The 23890-nt window shown below is 32.2% G+C and overlaps 1 protein-coding gene across 3 annotated transcripts in view; it reads right to left on the reverse strand.

The window, feature by feature from the left end:
• Pu (GTP cyclohydrolase punch) overlaps positions 1–23490 on the reverse strand; it is a 40632-nt gene extending 17142 nt beyond the window's left edge. The window contains exon 1 of one of the 3 annotated variants that reach the window (XM_088272104.1): positions 7471–7659. Coding sequence is in view for 1 of the 3 variants with exons in the window: in XM_088272105.1 (XP_088128231.1) it covers positions 23286–23382 (97 nt within the window). In the remaining 2 variants the exon portion in view is untranslated. Of the gene's footprint in view, positions 1–7470; positions 7700–23285 lie in introns of those variants that run through there. The other 2 variants (XM_088272103.1, XM_088272105.1) reach the window with 2 other exon arrangements.
• Between the last annotated feature and the right edge of the window lie 400 nt (positions 23491–23890).

The following is a 23890-nucleotide window of genomic DNA, read 5'->3' on the forward strand; positions in this document are numbered from 1 at the left end:
AACTTACGAAAACAAAGTTTTTACGAGAGCGAATTTTGCTAAAGAAAATGATGAATGAAAATATTGACTATGTAGGCTGTTATAAACACAAAACGAATCTTACACAATCCTTTATAGGTTGAGTATGTTAAATTAGATATTCGTCCCGAGTGATAATACCCTGTCGGCCGTCTGAGGTCGGGCATGGGGGTCCTCTCACGATTAATTGATCGGCGTAAAAGTGTAAATGAAACAGGTATGATAAATGATAGATTGCGATCTTGCTCCGGTATCTGTGGCAAGGTCGCCCGGCATTCTACGCCGCAGGGTGGCCACACCACAATTAAAAATAATAATCAAATTAAAATATTTCTAATTAACGCTACCAACTGGCTAACTAACTAACTGACTGACAGAGCGTTGTGGCGTTCAATTCTCTCCGGGGCCTATCCCTACGGGGAAGCGGCGTGATGGTTGGTTAGTTAGTTAGTTCTTGCAAGTATGTACTATGTATCGAAAAAAAATACATTTTTATATACTTGAGGTGGGATATTCGATAGCCCGCAACTTAATTTTCTTTAAACACAGATAAAATTTTATTTTAAACACAATTTTTGTATTGAAAAAAATAAGTTTTTCTTCGAAATAAATACCTACCTACTGTATATGGTTTTGAAAAGAAAAGTATTTTTGAAAGTATTTAAAGTAAAGTATATATTTTTGTACTTATACTATATTAATTATAATTATAATATGTTAAGAAAAGCAACAACAAAAAAATAAAGAAGAAAATAGGTTAGGTGTTTTCAATATTTCATATATATATATATATATATATATATATATATATATATATATATATATATATATATATATATATATATAACGTGGTAATATTGTTCTATGTAAATTGGGTGTAAATAATATGTAAAGTGGGTGTATAATAATAAAATAAACAATGTGTTGCTTTGTTATTAAAGTTTATAATTAAAGTTTATTCTTAATTTATCTTTATAATATTTTTCTATCTATCTATCTATTTGATTCTGACAGTCCAGAATATTATATTTTTTCTATCGGAATTCTTTTGTTTTATTCTGTGCGACGCATGCGACATCTGGTGGTAGAACTGTTTTATGTAGGTACTATTTGTAAGTACTTAATAAAATGTATAGGTAGGTACCTAGGTATTTTATTACATATTTATATATATATATATATATATATATATATATATATATATATATATATATATATATATATATATATATATATATATATATATATATATATATATATATATTGAATGCTCATTTTTACATGTGTAGCGAACATATATCATGAGAACGCCTAAAATATTTATAGTACAGCAGAAGAAAAGTAAAAAAATGCACGCCACTGAATTCCTCGCGGACATAAACGAAACCTAACCTCTCGATACGAATACAGATAAATAATTTACATATTATAAAAGGTAGCAGTGAGTTCGTTTTGTTATTAGCTTGACCTCTGTCAGGGTATAAAACCTTGTTATATTGGATATAGTACCGTAAACCCCCCTATAGCGTCGAGATAGGTTCCGCGTTATCGGAGGGGACGTTATAGGGCCGGGATGGTGAACCTATGGCATGCGAATGAAGAGATAAAAAATTGTGCAATTTTTTAAAGTTTATAGTTGCAGACGAAAGAACCTTTGATTGTTTTCTATTAAAAGCTGCTAGCTATGAATCCGGCATAAAAAAATGTCATCTAGCATCCAACAATGAAAAAATCAATGCTCAAACACCGTATACGGTGTTTTAAAATGATACGGAATGCGTCGAAACACGTGACACAGTAGATTTTAAGAAATAGTGGTATTTACTACGTAAAACATTAATTAAAAATGGATAGATTATACCACCAAGTGACTGCCGAATCAATTAATGAAATTACATATTCTCCTTCATTTTTGATGATAAGTCAAAAAATAAGTTTTTCTTCATAATAAGAAATAAATACATGGTTTTGAAAAAAAAACTTATCGAAAGGTAAGGAGTTAAAAAAGAAAATTATAAAAATTAATTAATTTTTTCAATGTACCTACCTACACGCTAAAAAACAAAAAAAAATATATACATTCTAAAAAATCGGGTATCAAATGAGGTGCGGCTTCTGGCGTTGCCGAAAGCTGAATGTTATATCGCTTACTCCTTTCAAGAACGTCATAAATCAAAAATCGACAATTTTCAGTTGTGTATGTTTTCGGAATGCCCAGAAAATGTACTATATCCCAGCAAAAGAGGCATATTTTTAACTTAATATTTACCCGCTACAGAGCAGAAAGTGTTGTTTTGCATTTTGAAGAAAAGGATTTTTAATTGTTTTTTTAAATTTTTTTTTTAAAAAACTGAATATTTTTTAAATGGAGAAAAAACCTTTACCTAAAAGGTTTTACCTAAAAAGATCTGCTGCACAGTAAAAAGTTCAATAAGTGGCTTGATATTTATTTTTAATACATTGTATTATATTTTTAAACTTTAAAAACGTTCTCCTGAAAAATCAAGTTTTTTGATTTATGACGTTCTTGAAAGAAGTGAGCGATATGTAAGTGTTGAGCCCCCTTAAGCCTAAATATTCATACGTATTCATACTTGAAAAATGAGCGCAATTAAAATCACTTTATGGTTCATATCCCGCGGCCTTGCGCTGGCCGAGCTAACACACGCGCACAGACAAGGGAAAACGCGCTTACGCGTCTTATGAGATTCGTTCTGGACCGTGTGGTCTAAATCCATCGCATGTATGAATGAATGGTCTAAATCTATCGCATGTATGTATGATCAATTCGAATCAATTCGTAGCAACAGCAAATCGATAAGGCAGCTTGTGCTTGTCCGGTTTTGAAAAACAAAAGCTTGGGCATTTACGGGGCTGACGACCGTCATAGGCTGGTTTGAGTGATCACTTTACACACGTGTAACATTCACCAATTCTACCCATTATTGACAACCACACAACTTAAATTCTTGGAAGTTCTATATATATTAACCAATTTTGAAACATTGTTCTTGAATCACTAGAACTTCACTAGATCAAATTTTACGTCATAGGGTGTGTTATGGGGCGTATCCCTTTATGTATCTGCTTTACAGAGCTGTAATAGCAGTAGTGTGGATTCGTTGCTGTGACGCCATTCGTTACCAACTTACGAAAACAACGTTCTTACGAAGGCGAATTTTGCAAAAGAAAATGATGAATGAAAATATTGATTATATCAGCTGTTATAAACACAAAACGAGTCTTACACAATCGTTTATAGGTTGTAATAATAATCATAAAACCCTTATCCGCACCCCAATGATGCATAGGGCACTGCGTCATATAAACGCAGTGTTATCTTGATCGTTTACACATGAAGGAAATGTGATCAACCCTCGGCTTCAGGTACCAGTCCAGGGTAATATTGAAGAAATATGACAGTGAAAAAATCACTCAAAAATCACTCGTGAAAAAAGCATATTTTTGCCTGTTTTTTGTAGTGAAACTTTCGAATATCCATCATAGATGTTCACAGTACACAATGCACTTTACTTATTATGTTTTTATGGTGTATTTACACAAAAATATTAACATTTACGGACTCGCGGCCTAAAGTATGGCGGCTGTATAGAAGACGCGGCGATATCCGCAGATACGGCGAAGACGTCGTATCTGCGGAGCACGAGCCGACCAGAAGTATTCTCGATAAAGTTGACACTAAATTAAAACAATTTTGATATTTTATGACAGTAAATCAAAGAGAACTAATTTATTCATGCCTCGAACCAAATTTAAGTGCAAAAAATTATCCATAGGTGTTGATATAAGTACGTAAAGTTGAAAAACGACTATGCATGCGATCCGCAGTCAACGGTACTTCTATAAAAAACGACAATAGATGCGATCCGCAGCTTACGGGTTAACAACCAGCTGCCTTATATGTATAAAATAGAATTTAGCCAGGGATCCAAGATGAATGAACTGAATAAATACTTTATGAAAAGGTATTTGTGAAGTGATTAGTTTTATTTTCTCATTTGTTTCCTTTAAACATGCTTCTTATCTCATGTTTTTTTATATGCCTATTTACTGTACCCGTTTATTATTTTATATTTTACATTTTTGCCCTGTTAGCATTATTTAATTTCTTATCTTTTCACTTTCTTATTTGTGTTTCAGACTTGTTTATTTTTTTTTAACATAGTTCTCACTTTACTTTGTAATATTTTATTATTATTTTTACTGTATTTACACTCTTTGCTTTTATTTTATTTGCGTATCTTATTTACTTTGTTTTACAATTATGTTGTTTTTGTAGGTAACTTTAACCTTAATCCTAAAATGAGTAATGGAAATTACTCATCGGGTGTGTTATATATTTTACTCTTATTCATTTATTAAAACTTCACGCACAGAAAATAAATCACAAATCTGGATTATGATCGTGAACACAAATCTGGATTATTTCCAATTATAGGAGTATTTTTCATATTATTTTTTGACAACTCATCAAAGATGAAGACGAATATGGAAGTCTGGGCATTTACGGGGTCGACGACCGTAATAGGCTGGTTTAAGTGATCAATTTACACACGTGTAACATTCACCAATTCTACCCTTTATCGAGAACCTCACTACTCAATCAACATACTCTTATCAAATGCAACTAGTTGTTTTTAGCAATTTATTACAGTCGGAACTAAATTGTTATTTAAAATATGTAATACATATTTAACTCATTTTTATCGTAATTAACGCACTTATCAGTTATTAAATAAATTTGTTGGTTAAAAATGATTTAGCAATGTGGGAAGACATTTTAATATATTTTTTAATCAAAACAAAAACAACGACATCGTCTAGCATTAATACATTTATTACGACAATTTTAATATATCGCTCACTCCTTTTAACAACGTCATATATCAAAAAACTTGATTTTTCAGGAGATCGTTTTTAAAGTATAAAAATATAGTAAAATTTATTAAAAATCAAGCCACTTATTGATCTTTTTACTGCGCAACAGATCTTTTTAAGTAAAACCTTAATGTTTTTTCTCCATTTGAAAAATATTTAGTATATTTAAAAAAATAATTAAACAATACCTTTTCTTCAAAATGCAAAAACAACACTTTCTGCCCTGTAGCGGGTAAATATTAAGTAAATATGCCGCTTTTGCTGGGATATAGTACATTTTCTGGGCTTTCCGAAAACACGCACAAATGAAAATTGACGATTTTTAATATATGACGTTGTTGAAAGGAGTGAGCGATATTTAAAGAGTTTTTTTTTATTCAAGGTACACCTACCAAATTGAGAAATTTGCATATTTAATTAGGGGGCTGATCAACATTTTTTCATGTGTTAACGATCAAGATAACACTGCGTTTATATGATGCAGTGCCCTATGCACCATTGGGGTGCGGATAAAGGTTTGAAGGAGATGTTTTTTCAAATCCTTGGCTTTATCAAAGTAATGAATTATTACATTTTAACATCTCAACATATTGTCATTGAGAGTGGTTGTCAATCATGGGTAGGATGGTGAATGTTACACGCGTGTAAAGTGATCACTTAACCAGCCTATATATTTTATTTATTTATTTATTTATTTTATTTTCATAATACATAGATACATTCAATATACATATTCATTTCATATATACATTTATTATACGTATTACGGCTCTTTAGGCATGGCCTGTGTTGAGCCGAATACTAACATGGTAATACAAAATTTTTATTTTTTTATTTTTTTATTTTTTAATAATATTTTTTTTAATGATTAGATTATAAACACAACATACAGGAGATACAAAAATAATTTTTAAGTTTAAGGTTTTTCAATGTGATAATTTCACCTGGACTTTAAGTATGAACCCTGTAAAAACCCAGACTTTTATAATCATATTCTTCTTCATCTATGTTGAGATGTCAAAATGTAAAAATAACTCCAGTTGGAAAAAGAAGCAGAGGAAGACCGCTGAAAACTTGGCACAATAAAGTATGTAAAATACTTGAAAGCGGCCGGGTCACGAGTCGTAATAATAGTCGGGTATGTATGAGGAGATGCACGAATGTGGAAGAGGCGAAGAATGTTTGCAAAGACAGAGTGGTGTGGCGTTCTATTCTCTCTGCCTACCCCTGCGGAGAAGCGGCGTGATGGTTAGTTAGTTAGTTTAAAATAACTCCCAAGTGGTGAAAACCCAGATTTGTGAACAAGTATTTGGACACACTTAAAATATTATTTTAACAAAAAAAAATATAAAAATAAATTTAAAATAGTGTATATAAATTTAGATTAGTGTGGTTGTCAATCATGGGTTGAAAGGTGGATGTTGCACGTATGTGAAGTAATCACTTTACCAGCCTATGACCTGTCATAGGCTTGTTAAGTGATCACTTAACACACGTGCAACATTCATCACAGGGTATTCCCAGACTTCTATATTCCTCTTCATCTATGTTGAGATGACAAAATATATAAAGCTATAATTATTTTTAGTTTTTGTAAGAATTTTAAGTTGAACCGTATTGAATTTAGATAATTTACAGACTTCCATATTCTTCTTCATCTATGTTGAGATGACAAAATAAATAATAATAATAGTAATAATAAAAACCTTATCTGCACTCCAAAGGTGCATAGGGCACTGCATCTTATAAACGCAGTGTTATCTTGATCGTTAACACAAGAAGGAAAGGTGATCAGCCCTCCGCTTCAGGTACCAGGGTAATATTGAATAAATATTGCAGTGAAAAAATCACTTATATTTATTTGACCCCCCCTGGAAATCGAATCTGGGACCTCCAGAACGAGAGCCGAGCGAGCTGACCATTACACTACGGAGGCGGACAAAATATATAAAGCTATAATTATTTTAGTTTTTGGGTGAATTTCTAGTCAAATCGTATTGAATGACTTTTAATTATACGTAAAATTTAATCCGCCGTAAAATGTCCGCCTCCGTAGTGTAATGGTCAGCACGCTCGGCTACCGTTCTGGAGGTCCCGGGTTCGATTATTAAATATAAGTGATTTTTTCACTGTAATATTTATTCAATATTACCATGGACTGGTACCTGAAGCGGAGAGCTGATCACCTTTCCTTCATAAGTAAAACGATCATGATAACACTGCGTTTATAAGACACAGTGCCCTATGCACCATTGGGGTGCGGATAAGGGTTAAAAATTTAATAATCGACGTAAACGAAAAAATGTTGCAAAAATTCAATATTATTGTTTCTAATAAATTCTAAAATGTTACCTGTTTCTATAAATAATTTCAGATATTAAAATTTCATAGAAAATTAATACCGAATTAAATATTATTAGTATAAGTAATTTTAGAAATAATTTATAAATAAATGTATCAGACGGTAAATAAATAACAAATTATAGCAGAAACTAATAAAAAAACAACGATTATTAAATGTCTTGTGATAAAACTAAAGAATCGTGATTTTACCTTCTAACCAAGAGAAATCAATACAGTTATAATAATAAATTAAACAATAATTCACTAAAACACTTGTCACTTTTGATATAGATCGCGGTCTTTTTTTCTCTCGTAAAAATTTAGCGCGGTAAAACGGAGCAGTGAAAAAAAAATGGTGAAAATGACAGAACGTATATCTAGCGCGGGAACAAAAAACGTACTGGAGTTCGGCGCGAAGTTAGGCGAACTAGTATCGAATGGCGGCGGTGGCGCACGCAGCCAGTGTTTATATAATATTATTCTAGGTACTTACTTGCCCAAGAAAACTGAAGTACCTACATGGGCTGCCGGGAATTTATTTTATTAATTTTTATTTATTCGAACATTTTACATACATAAGTCACATATCGCTCACTCCTTCCACGTCATAAATATATCAAAAATCGTCAATTTTCAGTTGCGCATGTTTTCTGAATGCCCAGAAAATGTACTATATCCCAGCAAAAGCGGCATATTTTTAACTTAATACTTACCCGCTACAGGGCAGAAAGTGTTGTTTTTGCATTCTGAAGAAAATGTATTGTTTCATTATTTTTTATAATACATAGTAATTATTTTTCAAATGGAGAAAAAACCTTCAGGTTTTACCTAAAAAGATCTGTTGCACAGTAAAAAGTTCAATAAGTGGCTTGATATTTAATTTTAATTAATTGCATTTTGAAGAAAAGGTATTATTATTTTTTTTTTATATCCTAAATATTTTTTGAATGGAGAAAAAACATTAAGATTTTACCTAAAAAGATCTGTTACACAGTTAAAAATTCAATAGGTGGCTTGATATTTATTTTTAATACATTTTATTATATTTTTAAACTTAATTAAAAACGATCTACTGAAAGTTTTTTGATATATGACGTTGTTGAAAGTAGTGAGGACGATATATGATATTCCCAATGAGTAATTTCCATTAGTAATTTCGGGACATGGGATTAAGGTTAACAAGACTGAAAAACAAATAAGAAAGTAACAAATAAGAAAACACAGGTCTAAATTTAAAATATCAAGCAATAAGGGATACAGTAAATAGAATAATACCCGATGAGTAATTTCCATCACTTATTTTAGGATTAAGTTACCTACAAAACAACAAAATTGTAAAACTAAGTAAATAATATACGCAAAATAAATAAAAGGAAAGAGTGGAATACTGTAAAAATAATTAAAAAAAAAAGATAACAAAATAAAGTCGGAACTATATTAAAAAAATAAACAAGTCTGAAACACAAATAAGAAAGTAAAAAGATAAGAAATTAAATACAGGGCTAAATGTAAAATATAAAATAATAAACGGGTACAGTAAATAGGCATATAAAAAAACATGAGATAAGAAGCATGTTTAAAGGAAACAAATGAGAAAATAAAACTAATCACTTCACAAATATCTTTATTAATTAAGAAATTTAATAAAGCTAACAGGGAAAAATGTAATATTTAAACGGGTATGGTAAATATATCGCTCACTCCTTTCAAGAACGTCATAAATCAAAAATCGTCAATTTTCAGTTGAGCATGTTTTCGGAATGCCCATAAAATGTACTATATCCCAGCAAAAGAGCCATATTTTTAACTTAATATTTACCCGCTGCCCTGTGGCAGAAAGTGTTGTTTTTGCATTTTGAAGAAAATGTATTGTTTAATTATTTTTTTAAAAATACTTTATATTTTTCGAATGGAGAAAAAACCTTCAGGTTTTACCTAAAAAGATCTGTTGCATAGTAAAAAGTTCCATAAGTGGCTTGATATTTATTTTTAATACATTGTATTATATTTTTAAACTTTAAAAACGTTCTCCTGAAAAATCAAGTTTTTTTATTTATGACGTTCTTGAAAGGAGTGAGCGATATATGAAAAAAAAATTGGTAAGAAGCATACTTAAAGGAAAAAAATCAGAAAATATATTTTAATTCGAATAATTGCTCTGATTTCAAACAGCTATATAAGGTATCAAACGTTTTGATCAATATCACTAGTCAGTTTTTGGTTGGTTGGAAGATATTGCTTTTTGGCAATAAGTCCGCCAATGTACTTATTTCTTTCTCTACATGAAGTTTAAATAAAGAAATAAATCGTAGTCGTACAGGAGAAAATGACCAACTAACAAAACGTAAAATGTTCAGGAAGGCCATTTAAGTCACTTTTGCTTGGCAAGAAAATAAAATTCAATGCAGTTAGTCATTTTTAAAAAGTCAATACGTTATATTTCCAAGTTTAAAATCGCTTTGGGATATTTTCAGGGCAATATTAAGCTAGTAAGATATCAAATAGTCAATGATCACGTTTTTGTTAAAAATGCACTTCTCATTTTCTCCTGTATGACTACGAAATAAATATTTGAAAAATAACATCAGGAATCATTTCAATAATTTAAAACAAAAAAAAACGTAACTAACCGTCTCGCTGTTTTCCGAAGGGGTAGGCAGAGAGAATAGAACGCCACACCATTTTTTATTATTATTGAAAGAATAGCCCGCAAAGCCTCTACGCTTAGAGGCTTCTCTGCAGGTAGGATGGTAAGGACAAAAAAGGCAAACGTGAAAAATACATCACAAACACCCAGACCAATTAAAACAAATCTTTCTTTAATATATTTTGCAAATGGCGGGAAAACAACCCACGACGCTAGTTTCGCAGTCGAGCGTCTACCCAACTCAACTAAGCCACCTCGTTTGCAAACAATCTTCGGCTCTTCCACATTCATGCATCTCATCAAACGTACCCGCCGATTATTCCGACTTCCGACCTGACCACGCCCAAGCATGTGAAATACTTGATCGTGCAACATTTTCCTTGGTTTTCCTCTACTCCAATTTCCAACTACGTCCGCCAAATAAATTAATTTTCTTTGAATTTTTACTCCTTCAAATCTCTCACTCAAATTTTGCCTCGTTTTGCCGCACATTTTGCCGCAAATTTTGACTTCATTTATAATTAATTAAGGGGATAAGCTGTGAATGTCCGTATTTTTTCGATTTAAAATCGCTATTTTTTTTATTGTGTAGTGACTACCCAACACCGGGAGGTGCGTTTTTATTTAAGCACCGGAAAGGAAAGGTTAAAGAAAAAAATTCAGAAGCAAAATTGTAAGTAATCCATTTTGAGCTTCGATTTATGTTAGTAATCTAATAAAATTCTTAGTTGAGAATATTCCGAGATAACTGACGTTTATCATCTCGCCACGAGTGATATTGGATATATTCCAAACCACTTATTAATAAAGTAACACTCTGTATATAAAGTGAGTGTGAAGTGTATTTCACATAAGCTTAAGTCGAAGGCGCTAAGCACACTTAAGTCTGAGTGGAAAGTCGAGCAGAAAATCCTTATTTCTCTTATTTCGAAAAATAACTACTTACTGGGTTCTCTTATATTCGTATAAAGCAGTTTTTTCTTCATATTTATTTATTAATTTAAACTTTATGTACATAAAATAAATTAGTACATTGGCGGGCTTATTGCTAAAACGCATAATCTTCAAACCAACCAAAAACCGACTAGTTATATTGGTCAAAACGTTCGATACCATATATAGCTGTTTGCAATCAGAGGGTAGATAGTACTTGAACATAATAAAAACATAAATTACAAATTGAAGGGAAGGAGGTAGTATTCTTCTTATCTTAATTTTTTTTAAATACTTTTTTACTGTTTCTTACGTTTTATTTTATACACACACACACCCACACACACACACACACACATATTCACTCTAATATTTATTCAACATTTCACTGGACTGGTACCTGAAGTGGAGGGCTGATCACCTATATATATATATATATATATATATATATATATATATATATATATAAATATATATATATATATATATATATATATATATATATATATATATATATATATATATATATATATATATATATATATATATATATATATATATATATATATATATATATATATATATATATATATATATATATATATATATATATATATATATATATATATATATATATATATATATATATATATATATATATATATATATATATATATATATATATATATATATATATATATATATATATATATATATATATATATATATATATATATATATATATATATATATATATATATATATATATATATATATACTCGTATATGTGGATGCATTTTACGTATTATTAAATAAAAAATTTAAAAAAAATAATACAAATTAAATTGGTAAAAATAATAATGAAGGAATCATGGGATAAATTCGATACTCCCTACGGGTGAAAATAGGCCATTACATTGCACTGCGTATTTTCCCAAACGTCTACAATGCCAATGAACAAATTATACGGGCGATTGCGTTAAGCGTTCCCAGTATTATGATATCTTTGAGGAAAAAAAAACTGATAAAGATACACCGCTTCGAATTAATGAGGTATTCCCCTGTACTCATTACTTTCCGGGCCTTTCCAGTTCATTGGGAAGGCGTACTTTCGTACGTACTCTACATATACATACGAGTATTACGCAGTGATGGGATTCAAAAATTTAAAGAACCGGTTCGCTCTTTAGGTACTACCCCTACCCCCCGAATAATAATGGTTGAGTGGAAATGCGATGACTGACCATTCTCTGTAAATGTCTAAATGCACTATTCCGTGTCTGTCTGCTGTGCTGGTCGCGGTTGTGGGCGTCTGTGTACCGGCCAGCGTCGGGTCGGAATCGGATCTAGCTGACTAATTGAACTAAATACTAATCCCTTTCACTGCCTACACCGGGGTACTTCTAGAAAATTTTGTGATGGATTTACAAACTTGTATTTATTTAGATTGGCAGTGACAGGGATATTGAAAGCTTTTTAATGTAAATTCACAGTAAAATCGATATACAATTTTATGTTGTTTCACACTTTCAATAAATTTCGCAAATTAGTTTTTAAAAAAAACTTTGCTTTACAAGAGCAGATCTGTCAGGAAGCCTAGATGCTTCTGTATCAGATTTGGGGATGCGGTGGGACAGCTTTCAATACCCCTACTATATTTTTTTTATAGTAGGGGTATTGAAACCCCCCTCTATAAAAAAATAGTTATATGTATTAATTTATTTGTTTTTTATTCTGCACATAAACAGAACATTCAGATACCACTGAGAATGCTCCAATTACATAATAGGTACAGATTTAAAAGTCAATTAAAGTAATGTAACAATGTTGTAGAATATAAATCATAATATATATATATACGAGCTCTGTAATAAAGTAGGTATCTGCATCCCTCATGAAATAACTAAAAAAATAATTACAATGCACAGAATACATAAAAGAAAATAAATTTTAAAATAATTCAGTCAGTTTTATTTCAATACTTGGTTACAATATTGGTTCATATATATAGAACTTCTAAGAAGTTGAGTAGCGTGGTTGACAATAATGGGGAGAATTGGTGAATGTTACACGTGTGTAAAGTGATCACTTAAACCAGCCTATGACGGTCGTCAGCCCCGCAAATGCCCAAACTTCCATATTCTTCTTCATCTTTGATGAGATGTCAAAAAATAATATGAAAATAACTCCTGTAATTGGAGATGATCCAGATTTTGTGAAAAAGTGTTTGGAGACACTCAAAATGTTGTGTACAATTTATGTTAATAAAAAATAATAATAAAAACCTAATAAATTCCCAACAAAAATTATACATGATAAACCTGGTCCGGATTTTTGTTGTTGGAACAGTACAAATATTAAAATCACTTAATGATACTCACAAATTATGTTACAGGTCTGTTAAATTCCCAAATGATATAAAATAAATAAACATGGTCAAAAATTTCGCAATTGGATCAGTACAACTACTAGTTTCATAATACCCGTACATGGGTATAAAACTAATATCGCTCGCTCCTTTCAAGAACGTCATAAATCGAAAAACTTGATTTTTCAGGAGAACGTTTTTAAAGTTTAAAAATATAACACAATGTATTAAAAATAAATATCAAGCCACTTATTGAACTTTTTACTGTGCAACAGATCTTTCTAGGTAAAACCAGAAGGTGTTTTCTCCATTCGAAAAATATTTAGTGTATTAAAAAAAATAATTAAACAATACCTTTTCTTCAAAATGCAAAAACAACATTTTCTGCCCTGCAGCGGGTAAATATTTAGTTAAAAATATGGCTCTTTTTCTGGGATATAGTACATTTTCTGGGCATTCCGAAAACATGCACAACTGAAAATTGACGATTTTTGATTTATGACGTTCTTGAAAGGAGTGAGCGATATGTTAAGAACTATATTATTTATTGATTCGGCATTAACTTTGTGGAATGACATGATCATTTTATTAAAATTAAACTCTTGAATATGCCACTTTAATGAGTTTTATTTTTATTTACGACTAGTTTCGAAAACGACAGATGTTTTCTTAAAGTGGTATATTCAAGTGTTTAATTTTAATAAAATGTTAAGGACTGTTATGTTAAATGGGTTATTCTCATGGTATTTCATTATTGGCTGATAAATTAATATGAAAAATCACAAGACTATCGGTAACATTATTATTGAAATCTGTAGAGAAGTAAGGGAGATATTACGGTTAAAACATTCGATTTTTTAATAAAATGAAAAAACGGACACCGCTATACGTCATCAAATTTCACGTCATCGGGTGTGTTATGGGGCGAATCTGCTTTATAGAGCTGTAATAGTAGTGTGGATTCGTTTCTGTGACGTCATTCGTTACCAACTTACGAAAACAACGCTTTTATGAAGACGAATTTTGCAAAAGAAAATGATGAATGAAAATATTGATTATATCAGCTGTTATAAACACAAAATGAATCTTACACAATGCTAGATTAGATATTTCTCCCGAGTGATAATACCCCATTACATTTTTTTGTATCGCCGAACAGCTGACATTGGCACTATTTAGAAATAGCTCACCACGAGGTCGAATGTTTATGGACTGGCCTCTTAACGCGGCCCAAGGTTTCTCTCGTGCAAATCGGCGCACAAAAACCCATTCGACAAAGAATCAATACAGATTAATACAAAAAGTGAAATGTGCAAATGTGCATTGCCACGTTTTTATGCCGGCCGCTTCAATTACTCGGTCAATTTAACGACGAAAAAAATTAATTGAATCATGCAGTGTGACCAAAAAGGCCTTGATTCAAAACAAATATTAATATTGTATTGTATTTTAAGGCCCAGTAATCGTTAACACGTTAAACGCCATTACTAAAATCCATTTTAAAAAAAACCTTTTCGGTAATTTACGTATTTTAATAATATAGTCTATTATTATTTTTTGACATCTCATGAAAGATGAAGAAAAATATGGAAGTCTGGGCATTTACGGGGCTAACGACCGTCATAGGCTGGTTTAAGTGAACACATATAGAGCTTCCGAGCATTGGAATAGTGTGGTTGTCAATAATGGGTAGAATTGGTGAATGTTACACGCGTGTAAAGTGATCACTTAAAACCAGCCTATGACGGTCGCCAGCCAGAGATGCCCTGTTTTAGACGGGTTTAATGTCGATAGTTGGTGAAACTATGCCGACAAACGAAAATAGTGAAGCGAAATTTCGGAAGAATTAAAGTAAGAGCAAAAATCGCCCACTTCGAAAGACTTTATCGTCCACTCGTGGGCGGCATGGAGTACATAAGTAGTTGACAACCCATGGCTGAGAGTCTAAAAACTTAAGACCGAAATGAATATGATAGTCGGGTATCATTATCCCGATAACCGCACAAATATACCGAGATGTGGGATTGCCACCGCAACATAGAATCTTAGTTGCGTGAGACATGCGTCAGGCGATACTTCTGCGGTCGGGTGACATGTCGCTCGCTCCTTTCAACAACGTCATATATCAAAAAGACTTGATTTTTCAGAATATCGTTTTTAAAGTTAAAAATATAATAAAATGTATTCAAAATAAATATCAAGCCACTTATTGAACTCTTTACTGCGCAACAGATCTTTTTAGGTAAAACATGAATGTTTTTTCTCCATTCGAAAAATATGTAGTATTTTTATTTAAAAAAATAATTTTACAATACCTTTCCTTCAAAATGCAAAAACAACACTTTCTGCCCTGTAGCGGGTAAATATTAAGTTAAAAATATGCAGATTTTGCTGGGAAATAGTACATTTTCAGGGCATTCCGAAAACAGGCACAACCGAAAATTGACGATTTTTGATATATGACGTTGTTGAAAGGAGTGAGCGATGTGTCACGGTGGAATAACCAAAACCAGATATTAACCAACCATCACGCAGCTCCCCGCAGGGGTAGGCAGGGAAATCACAACGCCACTCTGTCTTTGCACACAGCCTCCGCTTACGGCAGCGGTCGGGGAACCGGGGTAAATTACCCCAAATGGGGTAAAAATTAAATTTTTTAAGGTTATAAGGAATTTTTTCTAGTTTGCTATTTCATGAACGTGTTAGTATTTTCACAAATTTAAACAATTCAGAAATCGAATTAACGCTGAAGACTATTCAAATTGCTCTCACATCAAAAAGTCCCAATTTTTGAGTAATTGTATCAAACATGAAGCAACATCAATTCTCCAAAAACTAAAAAGGAAACCTGAAAACCTGATTTTTCGTTTGATACAATTTGAAAATTTTATTTTATTTGTCTATTACATACTTATTATTTTCATGTAACTTTATTTTTTATTTTTCGTGTAAATTAATTTTGTCCGCCTCTGTAGTGTAATGGTCAGCACGCTCGGCTACCGTTCTGGAGGTCCCGGGTTCGATTCCCAGGGGGGTCAAATAAATATTAGTGATTTTTTCACTGTAATATTTATTCAATATTACACTGGACTGGTACCTGAAGAGGAGGGCTGATCACCTTTCCTTCGTGTGTAAACCATGAAGATAACTCTGTGTTCATATGAAGCAGTGCCCTATGCACCATTGGGGTGTGGATAAGGGTTTTATTATTATTATTATTAAATGAATTCAATAAATAAGTTTTATTTTAAAGAAACATTGACTTCTTTTCGAAATGGGGGGAGGGGTTAGTATCGTCTTACGATTTTTATTTCAGTTCTAAGATTTTACATAGGATGTGAGATGTAAATGGCATTATATAAATTATGCGAATTAATATTTTCATTTGTTCACAAAATCTGGATTATCTCCAATTACAGGAGTCACTTTAATGTTATTTTTTAACATCTCATCAAAGATGAAGAAGAATATGGAAGTCTGGGCATTTACGGGGCTGACGACCGTCATAGGCTGGTTCAAGTGATCACTTTACACACGTGTAACATTCACCAATTCTACCCATTATTGACAACCACACTACTCAAATTCTTGGAAGTTCTATATATATATGAACCAACTTAGAAACCTTGTTCTTGAATCACTAGAACTTCACTAGAGACATCTATTCGGCTGTCCAAATTTAAAACACAGTAAGGGACATTTTTTTGTAGTAGTTTTTTTTTTGCATTTATGGACTAAGTAGACTCTACTTAGTCCATAAATGCAAAGAAAAACCTACTACAAAAAAATGTCCCTTACTGTGTTTTAAATTTGGACAGCCGTATTGGTGAGGTGTAAATAAGCTTTTTACTAAGCAGAAACTCTTATATTAGTATGTGAGGTCCGAATCCTGGATTATAATCACACACATGAGAAACGCCAGAAAATACCATTTTCATTTTTATTATTTAAGCTTATAATTTGTGACCAGATGATTTATTTACAACATTTTGAGTGTGTCCAAATACTTGTTCACAAAATCTGGATTATTTCCAATTACAGGAGTCACTTTCATATTATTTTTTTAACATCTAATTATGTAATATTAATATTTAATATAATAATAATAAAATAAATAAATAATAAAACCCTTATCCTCACCCCAATGGTGCATTGGGCACTGCGTCATATGAACGCAGTGTTATCTTGATCGTTTTACACATGAAGGAAAGGTGATCAGCCCTCCGCTTCAGGTACCAGTCCAGGGTAGTATTGAATAAATATTACAGTGAAAAAATCACTCATATTTATTTTACCCCCCCTGGGAATCGAACCCGGATCCTCCAGAACGGTAGCCGAGCGTGCTGACCATTACACTACGGAGGCGGACATCATTTAACATCTGGTTATGTAATAATATTTTTTTATTATTATTACATAACGTTATATCTGGACTATGTATTGTATAACAAGTCAGCTCGGTATCCTGCTTATTTTTTCGTCCTGTCAGTAACGTAACGCCTTTTTGCCGTGTTTTCCCAATCCTTAAATAATAGATCAAAAGTACTCGATAATGTATGTAGTTATATATATATAATGAACGTCCGCATTCTTAGTTCTTAAACCAATCAGGGCTGTCTACGCTAAAACGTATATCTACCAATATAACTAACTAACCATCACGCCGCTTCCCCGCACGGGTAGGCAGAGTGAGAGAGAGAGAGAGAGAGAATAGTACGCCACACCGGTTTTTGCCAAGAATCTTCCACGTTTTTGACCATCAACCTCTTTCCAGTTTTCCTCGGTCTTCCCCTGCTTCTATGGAAATCAAACCCGCGACCGCCGGCATGGAAGTGCATAAACGCGCTTACTACAACTCCACGGGAGCGGTTTACGCACACACACACATATATATATATATATATATATATATATATATATATATATATATATATATATATATATATATATATATATATATATATATATATATGTGTATATATGTATATGTATATATATATATATATATATATATATATATATATATATATATATATATATATATATATATATATATTTATTCACATTTATATAATCATGTTTTTCTCAAATACGTCAATAATAATAATTATTATAAATTTGGATAGTTTATATAGCGCAATTTTCGTAAAATACTACCTCAAGGGTGCTTTAAATGATGTGGACAGTACAATGTTTTTTTTAAGACGTTTCGTAATACAAAACTAACTATCCGACCATCACGCCGCTTCCCCGCAGGATAGGCAGAGAGAACAGAACACCATACCACTCTGTCTTGCAAACATTCTTCGCCTCTTCCACGTTCATGCATCTCCTCATACATGCCCGCCGATTACTTTGACTAGGAAAAGGGAAAGATCGAAAAGTCCTAGACAAATGTGAAAATTGGGACACAACACGATATGAATATCGACTTAGTACGCGATTTCAGTGCTGACAATGTCGAGTAAAACAAAATTCCTAAATTCATCGTTGACCAATTTTGATGAACGATAAATATAGGAACCTTGTTTAGAGTTTTTACTTATATAATAATCTGTAATACATACGTAACGTTACGTAAAACGTCTTTTTTTTATTAGGATTGTGGCAACCCTGTTTGCGTCTCTAGTTGATGCAATACTTGTCGATTATTTCAGTAGCTTCTGAAATCGAATAAAAAATCCTGTAAGGATACTGATGCCAATCTATTGTACCTAGGCACCTACCGAGTTATGTAATTTGCGATACATTGAAAAAATCATTAAGGAATATCAAACTGATTTTACCAGAGTGAGTCAAATAAACAGAAGTGATTTTTCACTCTTATATTTATTCAATGATACCCTGGACTGGTACCTGAAGCAGAGGGCTGATCACCTTTCCTTCATGTGTTGTTATTATAATTTTTTTTTTACTTAACCCTTTCCGTTTCCCCAAAATTAAAAAAAAATCTAGGTAGACAGTTACATTCCAATCGGAAAAAATCCTTTGTCCTCTGCTCCACATACTGTTGTAATAGATACGAGGGACAAAAATGTAAGCTTCGAATTTAAATAAATAATACTTATGATGAAAAAAATGTCAAATAACATCCTACATGGGACTTAAGAGGAAAAAATCGATGTCGAATGAGATTCGACATTGGACCAGTAAGGGTTAAAATAGAAACTTGTGTTTTTATTATTTACACAAATATTTCCATTTCATACTATTTCTGTGAGCCTAAGCGGCTCATTATTAGAAATAGGTATCAAATTGTGGTAGAGTGGGTTCGAACCGAGAAACTCTGATTTAAGAGTCCGCGACACTAACCACGGGACCACAACCCGACTTTATAGCTTTCATTTCTTCCTTCCAACCCTCATCCGCACCTGATGGTGCATAGGGCACTGCAACATATAAACGCAGTGTTGTCTTGATCATTAACACGTGAAAGCAAGGTGATCACTCCTGCGCTGCAGGTACCAGTCCAGGGTAATATGGAATAAATATTAGAAACAAAAAAATCACTCATATTTCTTTGACCCCCTCCCCCTGGGAATCGAACCCGGGACCTCCAGAACGGTAGGCGAGCGTGCTGACCATTACAATACGGAGGCGGACAAAATAAGCTAAACAACAGTACGTAATATCTTACAATTTAATTTATATTTGAAGCACTAACTTTGTGATTTTCCATTTTATAATTAAAATGTAACTTTGTTTTAAAAATCACTTCAATGTAATAAAATATAATTCATAGTGATTTTAAAACAAAGTTACATTTTAATTATATCTTACAATTTATTTAATCAAGTAATAAACCCACATAACTAATAAAGTATTTACATAACACCAAGGTTAGGGCAATGAACTTATACTTCACAAACTTAAAATGCCTATTTTAAATCCAATTTATAAATTAAAATAATAACATTAACTATCTATCACGCAGGACAGCGGTGGGCTGCAGGGGGCTCGGAGGGGCTCGCGCGAGCCCCTTGTTAAATTTGACTTGGTCCGGCGAGCCCCTTGTTAAATTAAGAACAGTGTCCGTCGATGGTTGCTTCTCGTTGGAAGGGACAAGGTAGAAAGTGAATTAATCATAGTCCAGGTGTAATTATTTTATTGTAAAAACTTTATGCAGTAAATTGTTATTGTATCTATTGTATGTAATGTATATAATCTAATAATTAAAAAAAAAACAAATAATAATACATTTTTTTTTATTAATTTGCAAGTATTTCGGCTGAGATAAGCATTATCGATAAAATTAAGAAAGGTGTGTTGAGATGGTTTGGACATGTGGAGCGTATGAGTGAAGAAAGAACGGTTAAACAAATTTATGAGGCGAATGTAGTTGGAAAAAGAACCAGAGGACGACCGAGGAAAACTTGGCACAATCAGGTATGTCAAATACTTGAAAGCGGCCGGGTCAGGAGTCGTAATAATCGTCGGGTATGTATGAGGAGATGCATGAATGTAGAAGAGGCAAAGAATGTTTGCAAAGACCGAGTGGTTTGGCATTCGATTCTCTCTGCCTACCCCTGCGGGGAAGCGGCGTGATGGTTAGTTAGTTAGTTAGTTAGTTAAGTATTTCGGCTCAACACAGGCCATGCCTAAAGAGCCGTAATACATATAGTAAAAAAAAATTATGTATATATAAAATAATAATTTTTTTTTTATGAGAAATCAGTATTCTCTGATAAAATCAATAATCTACCATAAAAAAAATAAGTCATATATATATTATATATAATCAAGAATGCTTTGAATTATGTGGACAGTATGTTTTTTTAAAGACGTTACGTAATACGTCACTAACTAACCAACCATCACGCCGCTTCCCCGCGGGATAGGCAGAGAGAATAGAACGCCACACCACTCTGTCTTGCAAACATTCTCCGCCTCTTCCACGTTCATGCATCTCCTCACACACACCCGCCGATTATTTCGACTCCTGACCAGGCCGCTTTCAAGTACAGTGAAACCTCTATCTATCGTTTTTAAAGGGACCTATTGAAATAAACTATGAATGCGGGAAAACAATGAATGCGGGATAAAGAAGTCAATACACAAGGAGATACGATCGAGTAAAGATACCGTCCTCCCAATCTGCATAACCATTAGAAGGTGGAAATTTCAAGAATACAAGTTTTAGATGTTAATAAATGTATTTATTTAAAAAAAAAATACAAAGTTGAACAGAACCCAAAGATCTTCAGACCTCTTCTGCTGTATCCATCACACAAGCTTTCGATAGTCTATATCCCACACGTATGAAATATTGTCGTCGAATGTAACAAAATTCAGAAAATTAAAAAAAAGGTAAAAAAAAGACAAATTATATCAAATATGTAGCATAATTCAAACGATGAATGCGGTAAAATGGTGGATAGAAACGATCGATGCGATCCATTTTGTATGAAATTAATTCGGGGTAGAAGAAATAAACGACACATCCGGGAAAACGATTATTCGAGGAACGATAGATAGAGGTTTCACTGTATTTGACATACCTGATCGTGCCGTCTTCTTCTATTTCGTTTTCCAACAACTCAATTTATTTTACCGTTCTTTCTTTAGTCATACGTTCCACATGCCCAAACCATCTAAACACACTTTTCATAATTTTATCGATAATGCTTGTCTCAGCCTTGCATTATTTCCTTGTTTCACCATTCAAACATCTATCAAACATCGTTTTGCATGAGGGATCGCATTTCGACTGCATTCAGTCTCCGTTCATCCTTCTTTTGCCAACTCCATGTTTCACTTCCATACATTAGGGTCGGAACCAGGACTCCGTTGTGTACTGCCAGTTTAGCTTGTATTCGTTATAAATATTTGGAATAGTCGATATTTAGAAGCACGACAGGGAAAAATATATTTTTTTAAGACTGTACTAAATTGTTTAAATTGTCATTTAAAAAAAAAATACTTACGGGTCATGGAGCGATTCGACAAAATCTCTACAATTTTGGAAATAGACAAGATTCTACTTGTGAATGTGATGACACATCGCTCACTCCTTTCAAGAACGTCATAAATAAAAAAACTTGATTTTTCAGGAGAGCGTTTTTAAAGTTTAAAAATATAACACAATGTAATATTTAAAATAAATGTCAAGCTATTTATTGAACTTTTTACTGTGCAACACATCTTTTTAGGTAAAACCTGAAGGTTTTTTCTCCATTTGAAAAATATTTAATATATTTTAAAAAAATAATGAAACAATACATTTTCTTCAAAATGCAAAAACAACACTTTCTGCCCTGTAGCGGGTAAATATTAAGTTAAAAATATGCTTTTTTTTGCTGAGATATAGTACATTTTCTGGGCATTCTGAAAACATCCACAACCGAAAATTGTCGATTTTTTATTTATGACGTTCTTGAAAGGAGTGAGCGACATTATCACAATATGTCCTTCATTTTTTGTGGGTATATCAATTTTTTTAAGGGAGAGATTTAAATTGGAAACAAAATGTGCAAAAGAGGGAATTCAGTTGACAAAAATTGATGAGCCAATGGGACTTAAGGATCTATCGGATTTGTGGTGTCTTATTTGGAAAATGTGACAAAACGAATAATACAAATAAACGATATATAATTTATATTTGAAGCACTAACTTTGTGATTTTCCATTTTATAATTAAAACGTAACTTTGTTTTAAAATCACTATAAATATAAATATTTATAGTGATTTTAAAGCAAAGTTACATTTTAATTACAAATAAGCGAGCTATGTGACGGATCTTGATTGAAGGATATAAACTAAATATGCTAATAATCCTTGTACATAATAGGCAAAGAAAATTTTCTAACAAATTTATAAAATAAATTCGTTGTAAATGTCACTAAATGTAACGCAAGAAGTTGCGTTTTTTATTTAATTTAACCACGTGGGCAAAGCAATAGCGATACCAGAAAAAATTAAATATCAAACGGATACAGGTAGGATACAGAGAGTCAGAATTCGGTTAATCTCTTTCTTTTATATGGAATTTTCGTTACAAGATCAATTTTTAACAGAAACTCTGAATACCACCTTTGGGATGCATATGTACCTATATAAATATTTAAAAGCGTACTTACTTGTTTTATCACACTGCTTCGAGTTTCCATTGCAAATAGCGACAACGGAATTTCCATTTTGCTCGGCATTTTCGACATTTTGTTGCAATTCCTTCATGTTGATAATAAAAAATAGCACTCAAATCGAAACTCACTTCGAAACACTCAAACGCACACCAACAATAGAACGAATACCACCAGAAATAAATATTTATATTTAAAAATCACTAAAATAATAAAATAAAAAAAAAACAATTAAATCATGCTGTTTTTGTCACACCAATCTACCTACCTGTCAAAATTTTCAAATAAAAGATCGGTAGATTCTATGGTTAGGTAATTCAAAAATGAAAAGAACAGATTTCGAACTATTTGAAATTCTGTTCGCGCCAGCTTCACGTCAAGCTTTCCCGCCCGTTTTTGACAGAGGATACAATGTTGAATAATTTTATATACTAGTTTTTTAACGTCTTTTTTTGAGGATTGAAATCGTATTTTTCCGCTGACGACCTTACGGCTCGGTATACAAGGTCTTTATCGGTACGCTGACGCTACAATAGTGAATTATTTCCGATGATTGGCCTTTATTTATAAATGTTCATTAGATAGTTCGGTCATTGTTCACG

The sequence above is a fragment of the Brachycentrus maculatus genome, unplaced genomic scaffold (genome assembly GCF_059751285.1).
Source record: "Brachycentrus maculatus isolate JH-2025_06_01 unplaced genomic scaffold, ASM5975128v1 h1tg000475l, whole genome shotgun sequence".
In the NCBI taxonomy this organism is placed as follows: domain Eukaryota; kingdom Metazoa; phylum Arthropoda; class Insecta; order Trichoptera; family Brachycentridae; genus Brachycentrus; species Brachycentrus maculatus.